The sequence below is a fragment of the Acomys russatus genome, chromosome X, assembly GCF_903995435.1.
Source record: "Acomys russatus chromosome X, mAcoRus1.1, whole genome shotgun sequence".
Lineage (NCBI taxonomy): Eukaryota > Metazoa > Chordata > Mammalia > Rodentia > Muridae > Acomys > Acomys russatus.
Window position 1 is genome coordinate 83771594 of NC_067169.1, and position 17854 is coordinate 83789447.

The 17854-nt window shown below is 39.1% G+C and overlaps 1 protein-coding gene across 1 annotated transcript in view; it reads right to left on the bottom strand.

Annotated features, from left to right (window-relative positions):
- Gucy2f (guanylate cyclase 2F, retinal) overlaps positions 1-17854 on the bottom strand; it is an 80604-nt gene that overhangs the window by 44722 nt on the left and 18028 nt on the right. Inside the window, exons 3-6 of the mRNA XM_051141983.1 lie at positions 11753-12107; positions 10297-10381; positions 5338-5434; positions 10-141 (exon numbers count right to left, since the gene is read on the bottom strand). Of these exons, the coding sequence (XP_050997940.1) occupies positions 10-141; positions 5338-5434; positions 10297-10381; positions 11753-12107 (669 nt within the window). The remainder of the gene's footprint in view (positions 1-9; positions 142-5337; positions 5435-10296; positions 10382-11752; positions 12108-17854) is intronic.

The window sequence follows — 17854 nt, forward strand, 5'->3', positions numbered from 1 at the left end:
CTATCTCACCTCATATATTGCTATGTTGGAGGTCTCATAAGTAGCTGGAGTTAGACTGCCTGAAGAAAAGGACAGCCTTGGGGACCTCCCACTTTGAACTTCTGAGATGATCTGGAAACTCACGCTGGCACGGCTTCCTCTCTGTGAAAGAATTAGAAAAAAGACATGGAACTATTTAAAACTAATTCACTATAATCATTCAGAACTCTTTATTGGCTGTAGTTGGTAGCTTATTTAAATTCTATATAGCACCGAGGAAAGGTTAGCATCCACAAATATTTTTATCTCCCAGATAACCTGCTTGTTTTTTAAAAGCTTTTTGAAATTAAAATATAATTACATCATTTTCCTCCTTCCCTTTTCTCCCTCCAACCCTTCCCTTTCATCCCTAATTGCCTCTCTTTCTTTAGTTGTTGTTCCATATATGTTTGTGAATATATATTCCTAAATGTATAAATACAACCTGCTCAGTTCCTATAAACTTACTTGTTTGTCTGCTTGTTTGTTTGTTTGTTTGTTTGTTGAGATAGGATCCCATTGTGTAATCCAAACCGGTTTAGAACTGATAATCCTCCTACCTCACCTTCTCACGTGCTAAGATTACAGGTATGCAACATGCTATTCTTGAGTCATAGAGAAAATTGGAATTCTATCCATGTGAGCTGAGAAACACTACCTGTCAGTAATTTACATGGTGTCCTCACTTTCTAGACTTAAAATTTAGACTCAAAAGATGGAAATTAATTTCCAAATATCATCTACTCAATGATTTCATTAAGAGAAGTGTGGTTTTACAAAAATCAAAACTTTTAAAAATAGAAGTAGGAAATCATGTCAGCCCCTGTCTCCCAGTACTGGCTCCTTTTTGTTCTACTCTGCCAAATGGCATCTTTCTTTCTGACAGAAGGTCGCCCACGGAGCAATTAAGAAGATACAGAGTAAGTGGGTTATTGGCCCATGATAAGTGTAAGGCTGAAGAAGGCCAGATCTTTTACTCCTTGATTTTACTTGGACACAGTCTGAAAGGGGGAGCTGGAAACTTCCCAGTTGAAAGACAAAATGAAAAGAGTTCCCTGTAATCTGTGTTCACCTTTAAAGACAAGCCTCTGTATCTTCAAATAAGCCTTTAGACTTAATTTATGTGAAGAGGGATAAGTCAACAGGTACCTCAATATTAGTCTGTATATTTCTTAAAATTCTTTTAAAAGAATTGCACTGACTATAAGGGAATAGATACCCTTGTTATTATCTAGGCAAGGGTCCTCTTCCAACACCAACACCACCATCTACTCAATTATTATTAATTTTTGTTATTACTAGTAGTCATAATCATCTTTTCATCATTTTCAAAGTCTCACTGTATATGACAGATTGGCCTCAATAACACAATTCTTTGACCTCTGCCTTCACAGGACCAAGATTATAAGTACATAGCACCAATGCCCAGCTCCTCCAGTCTCCTTCTTATAAGGAGGAAACAGACAGCTAAAGAATACAAGGGCCTAGACAAGGAGCTGACGGTCTAGTTGCCTGTCCTGTGCTCTTTCTTACCACATCATGCTTTCTATCAGTCTCGCTTGCCAATAATTCATCTTATATGCTTTCCAGTGCTGTGATTACAGTGAACTCTGATCAACTGAAAACAACTGGTTGCTTTAGCCTGGAGTTCAGTTCTTTACAATCTCAAGACTATCACAAAGTCTGGAGAAAATGTTCTGAAATTTTAACAGCTCAAGATTTAGGCAACATGTAAAACCTGACCCCTCACATAGCCCCTCCATCAACCTGTACTCCCTCCAACAGAGCAAGGCCAAGGAGTCATCTGCTTCCCTTCTAGTCTTTATTTTCACATCTCAGAAGAGCACGTAGTGTGTATATAAAGACATAGACCTCTATGTGAAAGGTAAGGGAGAAAGTCATAAAATCTGCCCAAATCCACATACTCTTGGATTTCAGCCTCACTCTCTTCTAACATCCTTCCTTTTCTGACTTGACTTCTCCTGACCTGGCAATTTTTCTAGGCTGAATTAATTCTGTATTCTCAAAGAGTTTACACTTTCAGACATTCCGTTTGGATGGAATTCCTGGCTTGGTTTCTTGACTGATTAAACACAGCCAGCTGCAAGTTTGTGACTGCAGAGCAATTAAGCAAAATGTATGCTTCCCCTGTCTGTTCCACTTCAGAATCATTGAGAGAAGCTAAATGCCAAAAAAGGACTTAGAAGCAAAGAGCTATGTTCTTCTTCCGTAGTGCCATTCTTTTCCACTTAGACTAAAACACTTAAACAAGCAAACAAGCATCAGCATTCCCTAAAGGATTACTGATATTTGGCATCTCTTCATTTTTGGGGTAAAAAGTTGTAATGATGTTTTTATTCTCTTCAGATCAAAAGGTACCATAAATGAAATGGCCTATCATCATGTGCATGCACTGTCTTAAGTCCCAGGCAATCTGTCTGTCTGACCGTAGCACTAGTATGTTCTTTGTGGCATTTTGCAAATACTGGCATACTTTTTGCAACCAAGTGAATTTTATATGTTTGTAGAAATCACTAGTTTATTGCAAGGTTTGTTCATTTTTTGAAAAGCTAATTTAATTTTTAAAATGAGCATAGTTACTGTTTTTGCTACTTTAGAGCCCAATATCCAAGCATCTATCAAGAACTGTTAAGTTCACGTGACTAATACCAAATTCATAGGGGGGTCAAAATAGATTTGTATCTTTGATCAAAGCTTTAGTACATACATGTCCATTTCCACAAGACTTTATGATACTTCTGGATAGTATATTTTGACCACAGGACTGAATGACTTTTTTTATCATGGTATCAAGTTATAGATTGGGATTGATGCAGAGCTTTGGCTTCAGTGTCTGATTCAGGTAGGAAATTTCATACAAAGAATACTGAGTGAAAAACCCAGACAGATTCCACTGCCACGATCGCTAGTGTTCTTCAGTGGTTTCAAAACTGGAAACCAACTATCAATGTGTTTCTCTGGTGTGGGCAATAGAGGACAGCCTCAGTGACTGTTCTGCCTGTGATCAGTACATTTCTAGGAAGGTGATATCCACCTTAACAAAATCATTCTAGGATTTAACCCAGATGGTTATAAATGGGAAGTGAATTAAATAGCTCATCAGTTCATTTGAACGGCCACAAGGGGCATTAGCACATAAATCTATTCTTCATGTAGCCAACTAATTACATGTAACTTTCAGTGTCATTTTAAGCATCTGACCAGTTTGTCACTGAGATAACCAGACTCTCAAATCTAGGTTAGTAAAATGACAACAGTAAATGACACATGGAAGCAATATGATGCTTTTGCATCCTCTCTTTACATCTTGCTACCCTTGATAGAGTACACAAAGATGAGTGTGATTATTGCAACCAGACAGGCTAGCATAAGGAAACACACCAGCTCCCTTGAAAGGATTTCCCCCCACATGCTTTCTTTTCCATGCTTCTTTTTGTGATGTTTCCTCTCCCTACGATATCTCTCAAGGCTCTGAAGACAACAGGAAGACAGAATGGAAACCATATCAAAGAACAGAAAGTAAGTCTTTTACAAAATATGATAACCATTTACTACTGAATTTTGGCCAATCCCACCTTCTAAATATATATAGATAAAGAACTATACAGCTTTATGGAGCACAGTATGATGCTGTGGAATCATAAATTGCATAATGTTCAAATCAGGGTACTTATGTTGCCTGTCATCTCAAACATTTATTATTTCTTTGTGATGAGGACATCCAAACCCCTCTATTCTAATTGTTTTGAAGTATATGACACAATAGTGTTAGCTTGCAATCACCCTTCTGTAATAAATACCAACATTTATAAGCCAGATTTTACAAAAGCTCATAAAGAGAGAGAGAGAGAGAGAGAGAGAGAGAGAGAGAGAGAGAGAGAGAGAGAGAGAGAGAAATTTCAAAGCTTGCTACTAATTTCTCCTGGGAGGATCAAAGAAAAGTGATTGATAAGTAGTCTATAATCTGTGGCATAGACAAATTCTACCTTCCCTTCTTTCAAGACTCAGCTTTGAATCTGGGTCTCTGAAAAGGCTCTTTCCACTGAGAGATCTGACTTCTCTAAAGTCCTATTCTATTTCCAGTTCATTTGTACAATTTGGCACCTATTGGCTTCCTTGCAAAATTTCATTGTCTTTAACTTAACTGTAATGCTCTAGGAGGTAAGGACTACATGAAATCTCACAAAATGTAGCAGTAGCAGGCCCTTACGAAGATCACCTATTATAACACAAATTTAACCAGGACTCTTGAGAAACTCAATCTCTTTTATGAGTTGAATCATCTTTCTCCAAACTTTTATTAGTATATCTTAAACTATAAAAACCATGTTGGCTGTTAGAGGCTAATATAAAGTTTACCTAAAAGGGGTTATATGAAGTCAAAGATAAACTATTGCTCAGAGTGGACCATATCCACTTTCTTTTTCTTTATTCTCCTTCCTTCCTTCTCTTTCTTTCTTTCTTTGAGACAAAGTTTCTCGGTGTAGCTTTGGCTGTCCTGGACTCACTTTGTAGACTAGGCTGCCATCTAGCTCATAGAGATCCACCTGTCTCTGCCTCCCTGAGTGTTGGGATTACAGCTGTGCATCAACTGTGCCAGGCTCCCTGTGTCACTTCTTTATGTTCATAATTTTTTACTTCCTTTTTTCTTTCTTTTTCCTTTTGTCAATTACACAATAAGCTATAAATTGTAGTCACCCAAGTGTTCTATAGAGCCATGGAATTTATTCCTCCTGTCTAAATGTATTTTGATACCAGTTATCTAATATCTGTCTACTTTCCTGTTTTCTGCCCTTCCATTAGTCCATTCTCCTCCTACTACATATGAGCAGGATCATGTGCTACTGTCTTCTTATATCTGGCTTATTTCCTTTAACATCATGTCCTCTAGTTCAATCCATGTTGCTGCAAATGACAAGATTTTATTCTTTTGTGGCTGAAGACTATTGCGTGCTGCATATGTAGTTATATGTGTTCTAGAAGTCATAGCAAAAAGATACAAACATAAAATAATTTAATAAGATTCTTTATTTAACCCCACATGTAAAATAACATTTATTTGTGATCATTTCTTTTTTTACAAATTTTCATGAGATGTCTTTATATTAAGAGTTCTCAATCGAGTGTGAGTTTTACTCTTACATTCTTTGTTGTGAGCCTAGCTTTAATCTCTCTAGCCTGAGCATTTTACTCTTAGAGCGTATCATCATAGAAACTAACTATATGACATGCTTTGATGGTAACCTATAGCTTCTGGCTCTGATATCAGTCAATACAGCCAGAAAGGGGGCTACTTACCTTACTGCCAAAGTGGGGATTAATAAATGTCACATCTTCCAAAGTCAGGAGAATTCTGTTGGGCCCTTTAATCAGTTGGATTTTATTTATACGTCTCCTGAAAGAAATATGAAATAAGATGATCGGGGAGGAGTGCTGGATGATTCACTCGAATAGATATATATATCTAAGGCATACATATGAATCAAATATATACCTCACTTACATGGACCTTCGCCGTAATATCTAAAGTAAAGAGAAGCACAAACAGCCCTGGTCATTACAACTTACAAAGGCAAAAGCACAAACATGAAAATAATATTGAAAAGATATCCAAAAAGGAAGCAAGGGTGATGTACAGGTAGCATCATGGACTACTAAAATTGTGATCCCACATCAGGGGCACATTCAAAACCCCTCTGGATAATTTGAAGGGGCTTTGCGAGCCTCTTACTCACACTATGCATCCTAATTATCTTAAGTTAAAAGTCATTGATTTCCAGTTTATAAACAAAAAGCACATTAAGGAAACAAAGCAAAATAACAAATTGTGTGAGATTCCCTAGCCTTAGACAGAGCTGGAACTGGAATCCTGGTCCCTGGCTGTGGGCCCAGGTTTCTGCTCCTAAGATCACTTGTCTCGCAAAGTTGCATCCGTGCGTTGCCAAAGCAACAGGTTGAAATGTGGAAAAATTCAACCAGTTGTTTGCTTTGTCTATGTGATTCCAAACAAGTGGGCTGGCTGGGTTTTTTCCTCCCTTTAACCAGATTGATCTCTTGTCTGAGCATTACACAAACACAACTTAATCATGACTTTCTCCAAACATGCCCATTAATTTGCAGTTAATGTAATTATTTTACACAAATCAATTAATAGAGACATAAGAGTGTATGATGTCTATGCACAGTCAGGTGAGTCTACCAGGCAACTTACGATCAGGAGGGAACCTTAGTCTGTATGGTATATGGTCTCTCTCTCTCTCTCTCTCTCTCTCTCTCTCTCTCTCTCTCTCTCTCTCTCTCTCTCTCTCTCTCTCCTGATGCTGAAAGCTACATTGACTTTGTTTTCCCACAATTCAATAATGCCATGTGTTCTCTGGAAGGGCTAGGCTGAAAGAAACAATCACTGAATCAAAATGCTTTGCCAAGCTGACCTAAGGAAACGTCTATAACATCACTGTAGCTTTAAGTACCGGCAACCAAGTCAATTGTTCTCAGTGACTTCACTAGTTTAGAAACAAGTAATTAATGTGTTTCTAATCGTCTGCCAACAAATATGTCCCTCATCCCTCATCTAGATGGGAACTGCTGCCCAGCAGAGAAAATTAAAAGAGCCCTATAGTGACGGTTTGGGTAGAGCACATGAATCTCTTGCCAAAGTAAAACACCACTCCTAACTTATCTGTTTCAGATTTGTAGAAAATTGTCTTAAAGCAGGTACACCTGTAAAAAAATAATTGTGCTTCAAAATACAATCTAGTAGAAAGCAAATTGGACTCCCAGTTGGAGGGGGAGTACAGTACAGATTTTGTCATTAATTAGCCAGGTGCAGGTGACCTTGGATAAATAATTTAACCTCTCCAGGCCTCAGTGTCTCCTGTCTAGCTGAATAATAGTCCTTACATTACCTGCTTTCTAGAGTTGTTTTGAAAATCAAATGAGATAATGTATGTGAAAGTGCTCTGAAAAGCATGAAGCCCTAGGAAAGTATCAGGGCTCATTATTATCATTATGATCATTAGTATTACAAAGCTCGGGAGAGCTTTGCAGAAAAGCAATGCAATCTGGTTCAGAGGAGTAGGGAGAAAAGAGAAGTTTAAAGAATCCTTTGTTTTGGGGTGGTTAGGTTCTTTGCACATCTTTCTTTCTGGGAAAAAAACCCTTAAACAATCAAAACACACAGAAAAGGAAGGAACAGAGAGTCATTCTCCTGCAAGTATCATCCATTACAGCAACTCATCAGCCGCTCAGCTCCTCTGATTGCAGCCGTGGTGGGCAGAGAGAGGGAGGACGGCAGCAAAGAAGGGGCATCTTTTGTGCTTTGTTAGCTGAGGAGCCAAGGACCAAGTAACTCGGGAGAATGATGTGCCTCTCTCCCATCTCTGAGTTTTCTGTGGCCACTTGAAGTACCAATTGTCTCAAACTCATTTTCCTCTCCAATCATTTTCCTCTCTAATCATGTCCCTCTCCAATCATGTTCCTCTCCAGTCTTCTTTGCCCTTCAGCTCACAAGCTCCAAACAATCCTCCCCCCTTTGTGGGTCTGCTCTTTTATTTTTTCCTTCTCTTCCCAATGATTAATGGGTTGGACTCACTCAAAGCCCAGAGTACCAATCCATTCAGTTTAAAAGACCAGCAAGAATTATCATTTGGGGCTGTTGATGAGTAATATAAGCAACTGACTATGAGTCCAGTTTTTACCTTGCCATGAGGTGGTTAGATATTGGGTAGAAAAAGCCTATGACTCCTAAAATCTCTCTTGAGGGGATGGGGGTTAATTGTCTGTCATTTATTTTTACTGAGTATCAAATAATGCTAATTAAATATTAAGTTATTTGGCATCTGTAAAGGATATTAAATTTCTATTCTTAGCAGTGACATGTCCTAGCCACAGAAGTTATAAGAAAAACTTCCTTTGAACAAATCTTTCTTGAGTGTGTCTTAACAGTTCATAACCTGCCTATTCTTTTATGTGTGTTGATCAATTTTTAAATACAGGAGGTACTAAGTAGGAAGTTTAGCACCTGTGTTGCTGGGTTTGATCTCTTTTTTTTTTTTTTTTTTTTTTTTTGGTAAGTTTGTTAAAATAGCAAACTGGAAGGATTCTTCAGAATCATCTAATCTTATTCCTTCACATACAAATTATAAAATCATGGCCAAGCAAGGTTAAATGACCTGTCCAAGGTCATATGCTCAGCACACCTGCTCTTGGAACGCACCAAAATAGCTTCACTCCCAGTGAGTCCATGCCGTATTATTGTTTGACCTGCCCTTACAAAAAGATCACAAGGTAGAAAAGAGAGAGCTACTTCACTTTTCATTTCCCCCCAAATTACTCTCACATGGACACAGTCCAACACTTAAAATACAAAGATCATAAGAAAGGATTTTCAGATTAAGTGACATTCAGAACAGTCTTGAAAACAGGTCATCAAATTAGTAGACCACCTGTTAAGGGATTTGAGGGAGGAAGACAGACTTGATGCTTACTATGATGCTGATGAATATAAAGGGTAGATTTTTATCCAAGGAAGAAGAACAGTAGAAATCCAGATTGTGATACAGTGGACAAGAAGCATAGATGTTCAAATGAAGATCCTGGGTTCTCAACAATTAGTATGTACAAAGGGCTTAAGGTTTTTTCCACTTATTGAGTGCCTACTATAAATCACATGCTGAGGAACGTGTTTTTACTCACTTTTGCTTATTTAATCTTTATTACAATCTTGTTTTAATATTTTATTTTTAATTATATGTGTGTACATATGGCTATCTGCATGAGTGCAATGCCTGCAAAAGCCAGATGAGGGCATCAGACTTTCTAGAACTGGAGTTACAGGCAGTGGTGAGCTACCTGACATGGGTGCTGGGAGCTAGACTCAATATTCAATCTTACCACAGCTTGGCAGTGGTAGCACACTCCTTTAATTCCAGCACTCAGGAGGCAGGGGTAGGTGGATCTTTGTGAGTTCAAGGCCAGCCTGGTCTACAGAGTGAGTTCCAGGACAGTCAGGGCTACACGGGCAAACCCTGTTTCAAAAAACAAAACAAACAAACAAACAAAAAAAACCCGAACAACCAAACAAACAAAAAAAGTACTGTTAGCATTAGTCATATCCATGAAGCTACTCTACACCTCCTATAATATTTGTATGCATTCTATGTCTATGTGTGTGCTTAGCCGGGAGGGAGGTTAAGTGCACATGTGCCACAGCATGCATATACTGGTCAGAGGACAATTTATGCAAGTTGCGTAGGAACCAGGCCCGACTGGGCTGCCTGCCTGTCTTGCTGTTTCATGTCCTGTTTCTAGCAGCTTCCATGTTTGTGTTTATCTTGGTTAGCTAGTCATGTTTACTGCTCTGAGAACGCGCCCCCTCCCATCCTCGAGACTTTTCCTCCTGTGTGCAATCACCTCTTGAGGGATTTCTCCTGGGAGGAGGTTTCCTGTTTTGCTGCCTATAGAAGGCTCTTTGGAACTCTGGAGGGGTGGCCGGACGAGAATAATAAACCGCTGCTGCGGCTGCTGCATCAGCTGCTGCTCTCTTAGCACGAAGGACCCGCTGTGTTAGTGTGTGTGTGTGTGTGTGTGTGTGTGTGTGTGTGTGTGTGTGTGTGTGTGTGTGTGTGTGCGTGTGTGTGCGTGTGTGTGCGTGTGTGTGCGTGTGTGCATGAGTTAAATCCGCAGGCCTTCGCCCTCGACTGGGTACTGCGGTGGCGCGGGCACTACAAGTTGATTCACTTGTTTCACAATTATGGGTCCTAGGACTCAAACTCAGATCTTCAGACTTAGCAGCAATTGCCTTTACACACTGAATGATCAAGCAGGACCAGGTACTCCAAACTTATGAATTAGCACCACTATTTGTGAAGATTAGAATCTATTCAAAGTCTACCTACAATATTCCAACACCATCCCCTACCATACCATTCTGGGGTGCGTGGGGGAAGGAACATAGATAAGCAGGAATAGAGAGGCTTAAAATCCTAGTTCTCTTATTTCACCATTATATTGAGAGCCTGATCTACCCATAAGCAGCATCACCACTGATAATACAACTGCAAATGTTATTCTGAGCATCATGAAAACACTTCACTCTAAATGGGGCCAGTAGGGATGGTAAATCACTATGGAAAAGAAAATCAGTGGTTCATGTAATGAGGCAATTGTACTGAAACATGACTTCCTGGAAATCAATATTAACAGGGCTATTGTGGACTTGAATTTTGTATATACAAAACAAAAAAACAAAAAATGCACCTTATAAAGTAAGCAAATCCATTGATAGACAGCAAGGCTATAAACAAAGCAAAGCAGACCATCATGGCAAAGGCGGGGTCGACACCTGCTGAGATGGAGAGAAAAGAAAAAGAAGAGCATTAAAACAAAAAAGCAGTAAATAAAGTGCCCCACAGAGTGACTCCCTGTGCTTTTTGGTGACTCTAAAATCAAGCCACATGTACCTAACCTAATTCCATTTTTTCTACAGCATAGTTCGTCTTGTTGACTTTATGGACAAGAAAGCAATTTCACTGTTCTGAAACAAAACCACTCACCACGCTGACAATAACAAATCACATGAATTAAGGCTGAGCAGGGTGTTTTCTTTGGGAAAAAAGTCTACAGTTGGGAAACTTTCAGTGCATTAATTTAAGTTCGATAGCAATAAAATTCTTGCGAATAGGCGTGGTTTCTTACCTGTGAAGGGTAAGCATTATGTTGTCTAAAATAAAAGACCTTCTTAATCCATCTGTGTCCCCAGACCTCATGAATTGTATAGTACTTTACTGCCCTTCAAGGGTGAGGTAGAGTTTGGTTTTGACAATTAGTGTTTTCATAAGGATATATGATCTCTATGAAATCTAAATATTTAAATAGATTACAAATATTTCAGGGGACATGCATGATGACGTGAGTGAAGAGGATGTGTCACGTTAAAGTAAAATCATAGTCAAAGCTGATCTCAAAAAAATGCACATGTTTTTGGAAAGGTTTAGAGAGATACTTGAATCAAAATCAGATGGATGCCTCTAAAGGTACCCTGTGGCTGTCAGAGACTTGATGAAGTTTCCCTCTTCCAAAAGCTAGAACAGTCCTACTACTAGCAGTCAATCAAGCTGCTGGATCAGTGAGGAACATCAGAATTACTAGCTGTGGCTCCTGCCCTGGAGGAGCACTGTATTTGGAGAGTGAAGAGACAAAACCAATACATGAGAAACAACTAAAAAGTGATTTTGTGCTAAGCTGTAAGGCAGATAATGTTAATGTCATGGCAGTTCAGACGGGAGCTGGTGTTAATATGGTATTCTTGTGGTAGGAGCTGACTGACAGGATTTGGATGTATCAGAGGATACCCAGGGCATCTTTATAGTAGAGTAAAACAACCACAGGTCACAGGCAACTAAAGTAAGGGGAGGAAAACGTTTTCCTTTTATTAGAGCAATGCCTTTGAGAAAGATTGAGACCTCTTTCAAAACCAGTGATGGGTTAACTTTTAAATTGTGAATGAATCTTTAAGACTGTAAAGTGCCTCTTGTGGATGTGGTTCTGATTATTTTTAAATTAAGGAGATAAAGTACCAAGATGTTTGTACAACTGGAAATGTTAATGTCTGTCCTTGTGAATGCTTCAATATTAAAATATACCTAGTCTTCAAGAAGCACCCCTATAACTCACACTGAACTAAATTGATGACCAGTGATTTCCCGTTCCTTACCTCCTCGGCAGATCTTTCCTTCTGCAAACCAGCATTTTGCATCTGCACTAGTGGGCCTGCCCCCAGGGAAGTGGATAGGGGTTCCCCTGAACCGTAGCAGTTCAGTTTCCATGTCCACAGTGTGGGTGCCACGGAGTTCCCATTCTTTCCCGTTGGTATCCAGAATTACATATTCAGAAATTCCATTTCCATGTGAGTCCATCCTGATCACCTGGTTGAATCCATAGAACTGCACATTTCTGGAATGCTGAACCAGGCTGGCAGCACTAGCCCGTCCATTTTCTTTCATAGCATTATTCATGGCTCGTGCGATAAGGTAAATTGAATTGTAGATGGTTCCAAACAACGGTGAAACCTATTTTTAAAAATTACAATTATCTTGAGCCCTACTCACCCTAGAGCAATTTCAGAGTATATTCCAAGCTTCTTTTCATTATTACGTGTCATACATCTGAACGGAGCAGAGCTCTGAAGACCCAGAGGGGGGACATATTTCTGAGGACTTGCTTGATTTCTCCCCTGAATTTTTCTGGTTTTTCTCCCCCATGGCTTTCACATCTTTAGATATATCAAATGTGACAATTTTATGAGCAAGCCCAGTCATACACAGTATATGTTTATGCTACTCAACTTTAAAAAATGATTTAGGGTTTAAAAAAAAAGCACTAAAAAATCAGTGTGAACTAGACAAAGGGAGTTCAAAGGAAATTTACCAGGTAAGTTAGAGGTATACTGTGCATGGTAAAATCACTTCTTTGCACTACTGGAAAGGCAGATGTATATGACAAGATTGTGAATAATGGGTCGCCACAATCCATGCCTGTCTCCTCTTGTCTTTGTCCAAAATGCCTACTCTACTAGTCGCATACTCCTCAAAGAATGGGCTACTAGGATTCAGTTTTAAGTGCATATCCCCCCACTAGACAACTTGAGTTTAAATCAACACATCCTACAACCTATCCAGTGGCAAAGTGGCAAAGCTTTGGTGAGAAACTACTGTAAATCAGCAAGTAAGCTACAGCACTGTCACAAAGGTGATAGCATTTGTATACTATGCATGTTGTACTACTCATTAATTTTGTAACTTTTTTTTTAGTAACCGGTGTGTTTTTATTATAAAAGATGAAGAGAAAGATCAAACCATCCCTCTACACTGCAGCCCCCAGTCTCATGGTCTCATGGTCTCCTATAGCATTTCAGATAGACTATGGAGGTCAAAAAGGATATGCTGAAGTCATTTTTACCAAGCTCTAAGAAAAGCTGATACTCACTGCTTTTATATCCCAAGGTCTACATAGCTAACCTCTCATGACAAGTTTCGTGTGTGTGTGTGTGTGTGTGTGTGTGTGTGTGTGAGAGAGAGAGAGAGAGAGAGAGAGAAAGAGAGAGAGAGAGAAAGACAGACAGACAGACAGACAGACAGATAGACACAGAGACAGAGACAGAGACAGAGAAGTACTTATAATTAACGGAACTGTGTTTGTGTTGGAAATGCAAGTCACTATGCATAAATGTGCAGTAGCTAACTGGGCAGTGTCATGCTTTACATAGGATACAGAAGATCACCATGGCTACATATTAGCATCACATGAAGAATATCAAAACCAAACTCATAGCAACGAATTGAGGTGTTAAATCTGAGACCCAGAGATAAGAATATGAAAATCTCCCTGGGGGTTCTAACATATCTAAAATTTGTAGAAGCAATAGACTGTCCCTCACACAGTGTCTTCTATAAAAATGATATTACAGAATTTTGACTACCATGACCTTTTATGCCAATTGGCTAAGTATCTTTATAGGTAGAAAAGGGCGATTCAGAAAAGCCAAGTTATCTGACAAATTTACTCATTCGCTTATAAAATCAGGACTAGAATACAGGGCTCCCATATCTTGGATTAGTGTTCCCGATTACAAAAAATGTTGGCCTCAGTTCCTTCTGATTCTGAATTCCTCTAAAAATTCCTGACTTTTGGCCTAGCCAATGCACTAAAGTTAGTAGGCAGATATTTTTCGTTTGGCCCATATATGGGTTCTTATTTAGTTTTCTGTTCTCCTCATATTGGAGTGTCCCAAAGTCAGGTCATTAGCTATCTTTCTATGTGCACTCTCTCCTTTGATGACCACTTCTGATTTTATGAATTGAAATAGCATATCTATTCTTTAATTCTCAGATTGAAAAACCAGTTCATACCTCCCTTTTATATTCCAGTCTCAAATAATCAATTGCTTTCTTCAACAATATTACTTGCATGTTAAATTTCAACATACACTGAATTGATCTTCACCCCCAACCCTTCCCCATCACACCTATAATAAATGCCCTTCTTTTTTTCTAAATAGCTACTGTGTTCTTCCAGTTTTTTAGGCTGCTGAATCTCAATCTCCTGGACTCTGTTTCAATGAACCCTCTCCACTACCCAACCCCAACTCCCACTCTTCAGAAACAGATTAGAAACGGATGAAAACATGATATCCACCTTTAGTGGATGAACATACACAGAGATCCCTTAGGAAGTTTTCAATAATCCCCTATCTTGACTTTCTTGGACAGTGGTTGGCGTTATGACTCCTGCAAGAGCCCAGCTACTTTCAAAGATGTTGGTAGGTTATGACAAAAAGTGAAGGAAAGAAGGCAGAGTACAAAATCAATACTAGTAAAATAAGAACTAGTTTTTAAACACCCAAAGGGCAGCAAGCCCCTGAAAATAGAAAAGAATGCTGGTGTTCTGCTTTGAAAGGCATGGAACCTTCTGGAAAAGAGACCACATCTATCCATGACCAAAAGAAAATGCTGAAATTCTTTTTGGAAAAAACACCTCTTCCTCTGAGTTGACACACTGCACTGTGCTTTCTGCTGGCTAGTCTATCCTGCCCTCTGTGTTCTTAGTCAGCCCCGGGTACAATGGGCTGACAGCAACTCCCTAAGATTATTGAAACTTGAAGTTTATTCTTTGGGATTCTCTTGTGTCCTCCATATTTGACAAACAGACAGACAGCAGACAGACAGACAGACAGACAGACAGACACACACACACACACACACACACACACACACACACACACCAGAAAGAAACTTCTGTAAGTGCTCTCATAACTAACTACAAAGGGGCTTGAAGTTACCAGAAAAGTTTGCCAGCAGTATTCAACTACAAAAGAGGAGCTGTCACCCTGGCCCACTGTCCATAGGAGCTTGGGTCTCTTTTACCCAGTCATCTCCTTAGCAATGAAAAGATCCCCTTCACAGAAGTCCAAAGTGCAAAGCATGCTATTAGTATCAATCCTAGCAGTACTTTCATTGGATTTGCAGCAAATAATTCAAATAGGAAGTCGGAATGAAACAAGGGATTACAGGACATGCTCCATGGCCCTGTCCTGGTTTCTCACTAAAACAGTAAAGAATGAGAATGACCTCCATAGGCTCAAACTGTTTAGGAAAAATTAGGAGGCATGGCTTTGTTGGCATAGGTGTGGCCTTGTTCAAGAAGGCAAGTCACTGGGTTTGGGCTTTGAGATTTCAAAAATTCATGCCAGGCTCTCTATCTATCAATTGATCTATTGATCTACTCCTTCCCCCTGTGGGTCAGATGTAAGCTATCAGCTACTATTCCAGGACCATGCCCATCTGCCTGCTGCCATGCTCCCTGCGATGCTAGTCCTCAACTCACCATCTTAAATGGTAAGGCCCATTAAACACTGTCTTCTATAAGCTGCCTTGCTCATGCTCTTTTGTCACAACAATAGAAAACTAAGATAAGAAACAAGACATAATTGGCAGGAACGCCTTCCCGACAGATGACTTAGTCCACTATGGTAAAACCATTGATGATTCATGATACTCTTTCTGCGTACTGTGTACCTCTGAACCTGAATTTGAGAATTCTAAATAGATGGCAATTGAAGTATATTGTTGGTTTTCCCTTCATAACTCTAGATAACTCTATTCTAAGTTTTTGAGAACTTTTAAAGACGAGAAAAAGGTCACAGTAAGGAGCGGTGCTATCTTGTTTATTTATGCAGTCTGTGCTCTGATAAAAGTGATGATCATCACTTCAGATTTATTGTGCGTGAGAAGGTCTCAAACTGGCTTCCAAGGAACATGGTCCTGAGAAGTGAACATTAAAACCTACTTCTTCAAAAAGTCATTACTTGAATTAGAAAATGGCAACATCACTTTTGAAAAAGAAGCTAGGCACATGCAGAGATTTAAAACTTAAAGGTAATTGAATTTCTGCTGTTAGAATGATACTTACAATAATTCATGATCACAACCCTTGGACATGGCCAAAAGCTGAATGAAAAACAACCTGTTTGTATGGTACACATAACACAATACTCTTATTTTATATAGAGTAAGGTAGAAAGACAACTGTGGTTGTGGTGAAATTTGAGAGATCTTTCTTTACAGATGTTAAAGGAGTCTGCTGGAGTTCTTTCTGGAATGCTCCAAGCCAAACTATCTCCCCTTCAGCTTAGCAGTCCTCCACTAAGCACCCATATTTAGGGTAATGGAAGGCAGTAGGTATAAGGAACATGAGCCTCTTAAGAAACCTGGAGGATTCCCTTTGCTTAACCATACAAGGCCGCACTTGGAGAAAATATTAAAAAAAAAAATGTGTGTTCCAGCAATGCGTGAATGTAGCTAACAGACTTTCATTTAAAACAAACGTCAGAGTACAATAAAAGGGGAAGAATTCAGGCATCAAAACCTAATTTCAGGAGTCTGTTTTGTGCCAAAGGATAAAGGTACATAGTGATAATCCTTGCCCAATCATCCTGAGACCAAATTGGGAAGTTTGTCAGTGCTTTCCAGCTCCGAAATCTCTCTATTGTGATTTACTGATCTCTTTCCTTACGTCCTTGTAAAGTCTTAGTACTTCCTATATCCATGGAAAAGAATCCCATAAACGTGTTCAGATCAAAATAGCACTCATTTGGTTCTGTTACTTAAGAATTAGCATCAGATCCTCGCTAAGTGTAACAAAGTACAGCAAGCCTGATGTGTGGTTCCACAGTCAGGTTCTGGTAGCAGTCTGGTGTGGAATCCCAGGTCTTGACCTTGAAGAAACTGCTTTGACCTTTAATTCCCTTACCCATAAAATATAGATGGCAGTATTTAATTTGTGGGTTGACTTGAGGATTCAATGGGATCACTTAATCAAATTGCTTGGTACAGAGTAACCACTGAGTACACAACACCTGATATTGTTTGCACTTATGAAGAGGAGCTTCTGTCTCTGGTAACATCATCTGGAAATGTGGTGTTTATGCCCCTTGTTCCACTCTTGAATCTGTGACCAGTTGTAGTCTCGATATCCCCGAATGGGAAAAGGATTCCTCTTTATTGGGTGGGACAAAGATCTATTCATATTTTGTTTCCTATTATATCCCCTGCAGAGTTCCTGAGTTACAATACTAATAACCATAACTACTTTTGACTAATAATGACTAACATTTATTGAGGAATTATTAAGTGCCAGGCAAATTCATTAATGTCTTCACTCAATTAATTCTCGCAGTTCTGTGAGAGGGTACCATTGTGATGTGCAATTTAAAATGAAGAGAAGATACAGAATTTAAACATATTAATGGCAGTCTCTTTGATGCTTTTAACCAACATGCTATATCTGAGTTGTTGAATTAATTACAAAGCTGTGCTAAGCAACACAAAGGAATATCAGATGGACCCTTTTGTAACTTCTTTTGTCTCTCATGATTTGTCCATAGACCTCCTGGTACAGGGAGAAGAAGGAACAAAAAATATTAGTGCTTTATAATTAGTAATATCAAAGACCTCTCGAAACCCTGTAGGAATGGTAACTGATTTTGCAGTGTGGAGACCAATCAAACCTAAGCATTTTCAGAGGGAAGTATTGATAAGAGGCAAGCAGCCATGCTTTCTTGGAATACTAAAAAGGAGTGGTAGTTAGTTTTGCTCAGCACTATGCTAGTGGAGGTGAGGCTGAGCATTGATAGAAAGCTCTTTGAATATCAGGAATACTTAGACGTTCCTCTGTCCTGACATCTACTGAGAACAAAGAGACTACCGCAAACAAAACAAAACAAAACAAAACAGAAATACATTACATTGATTCACACAAA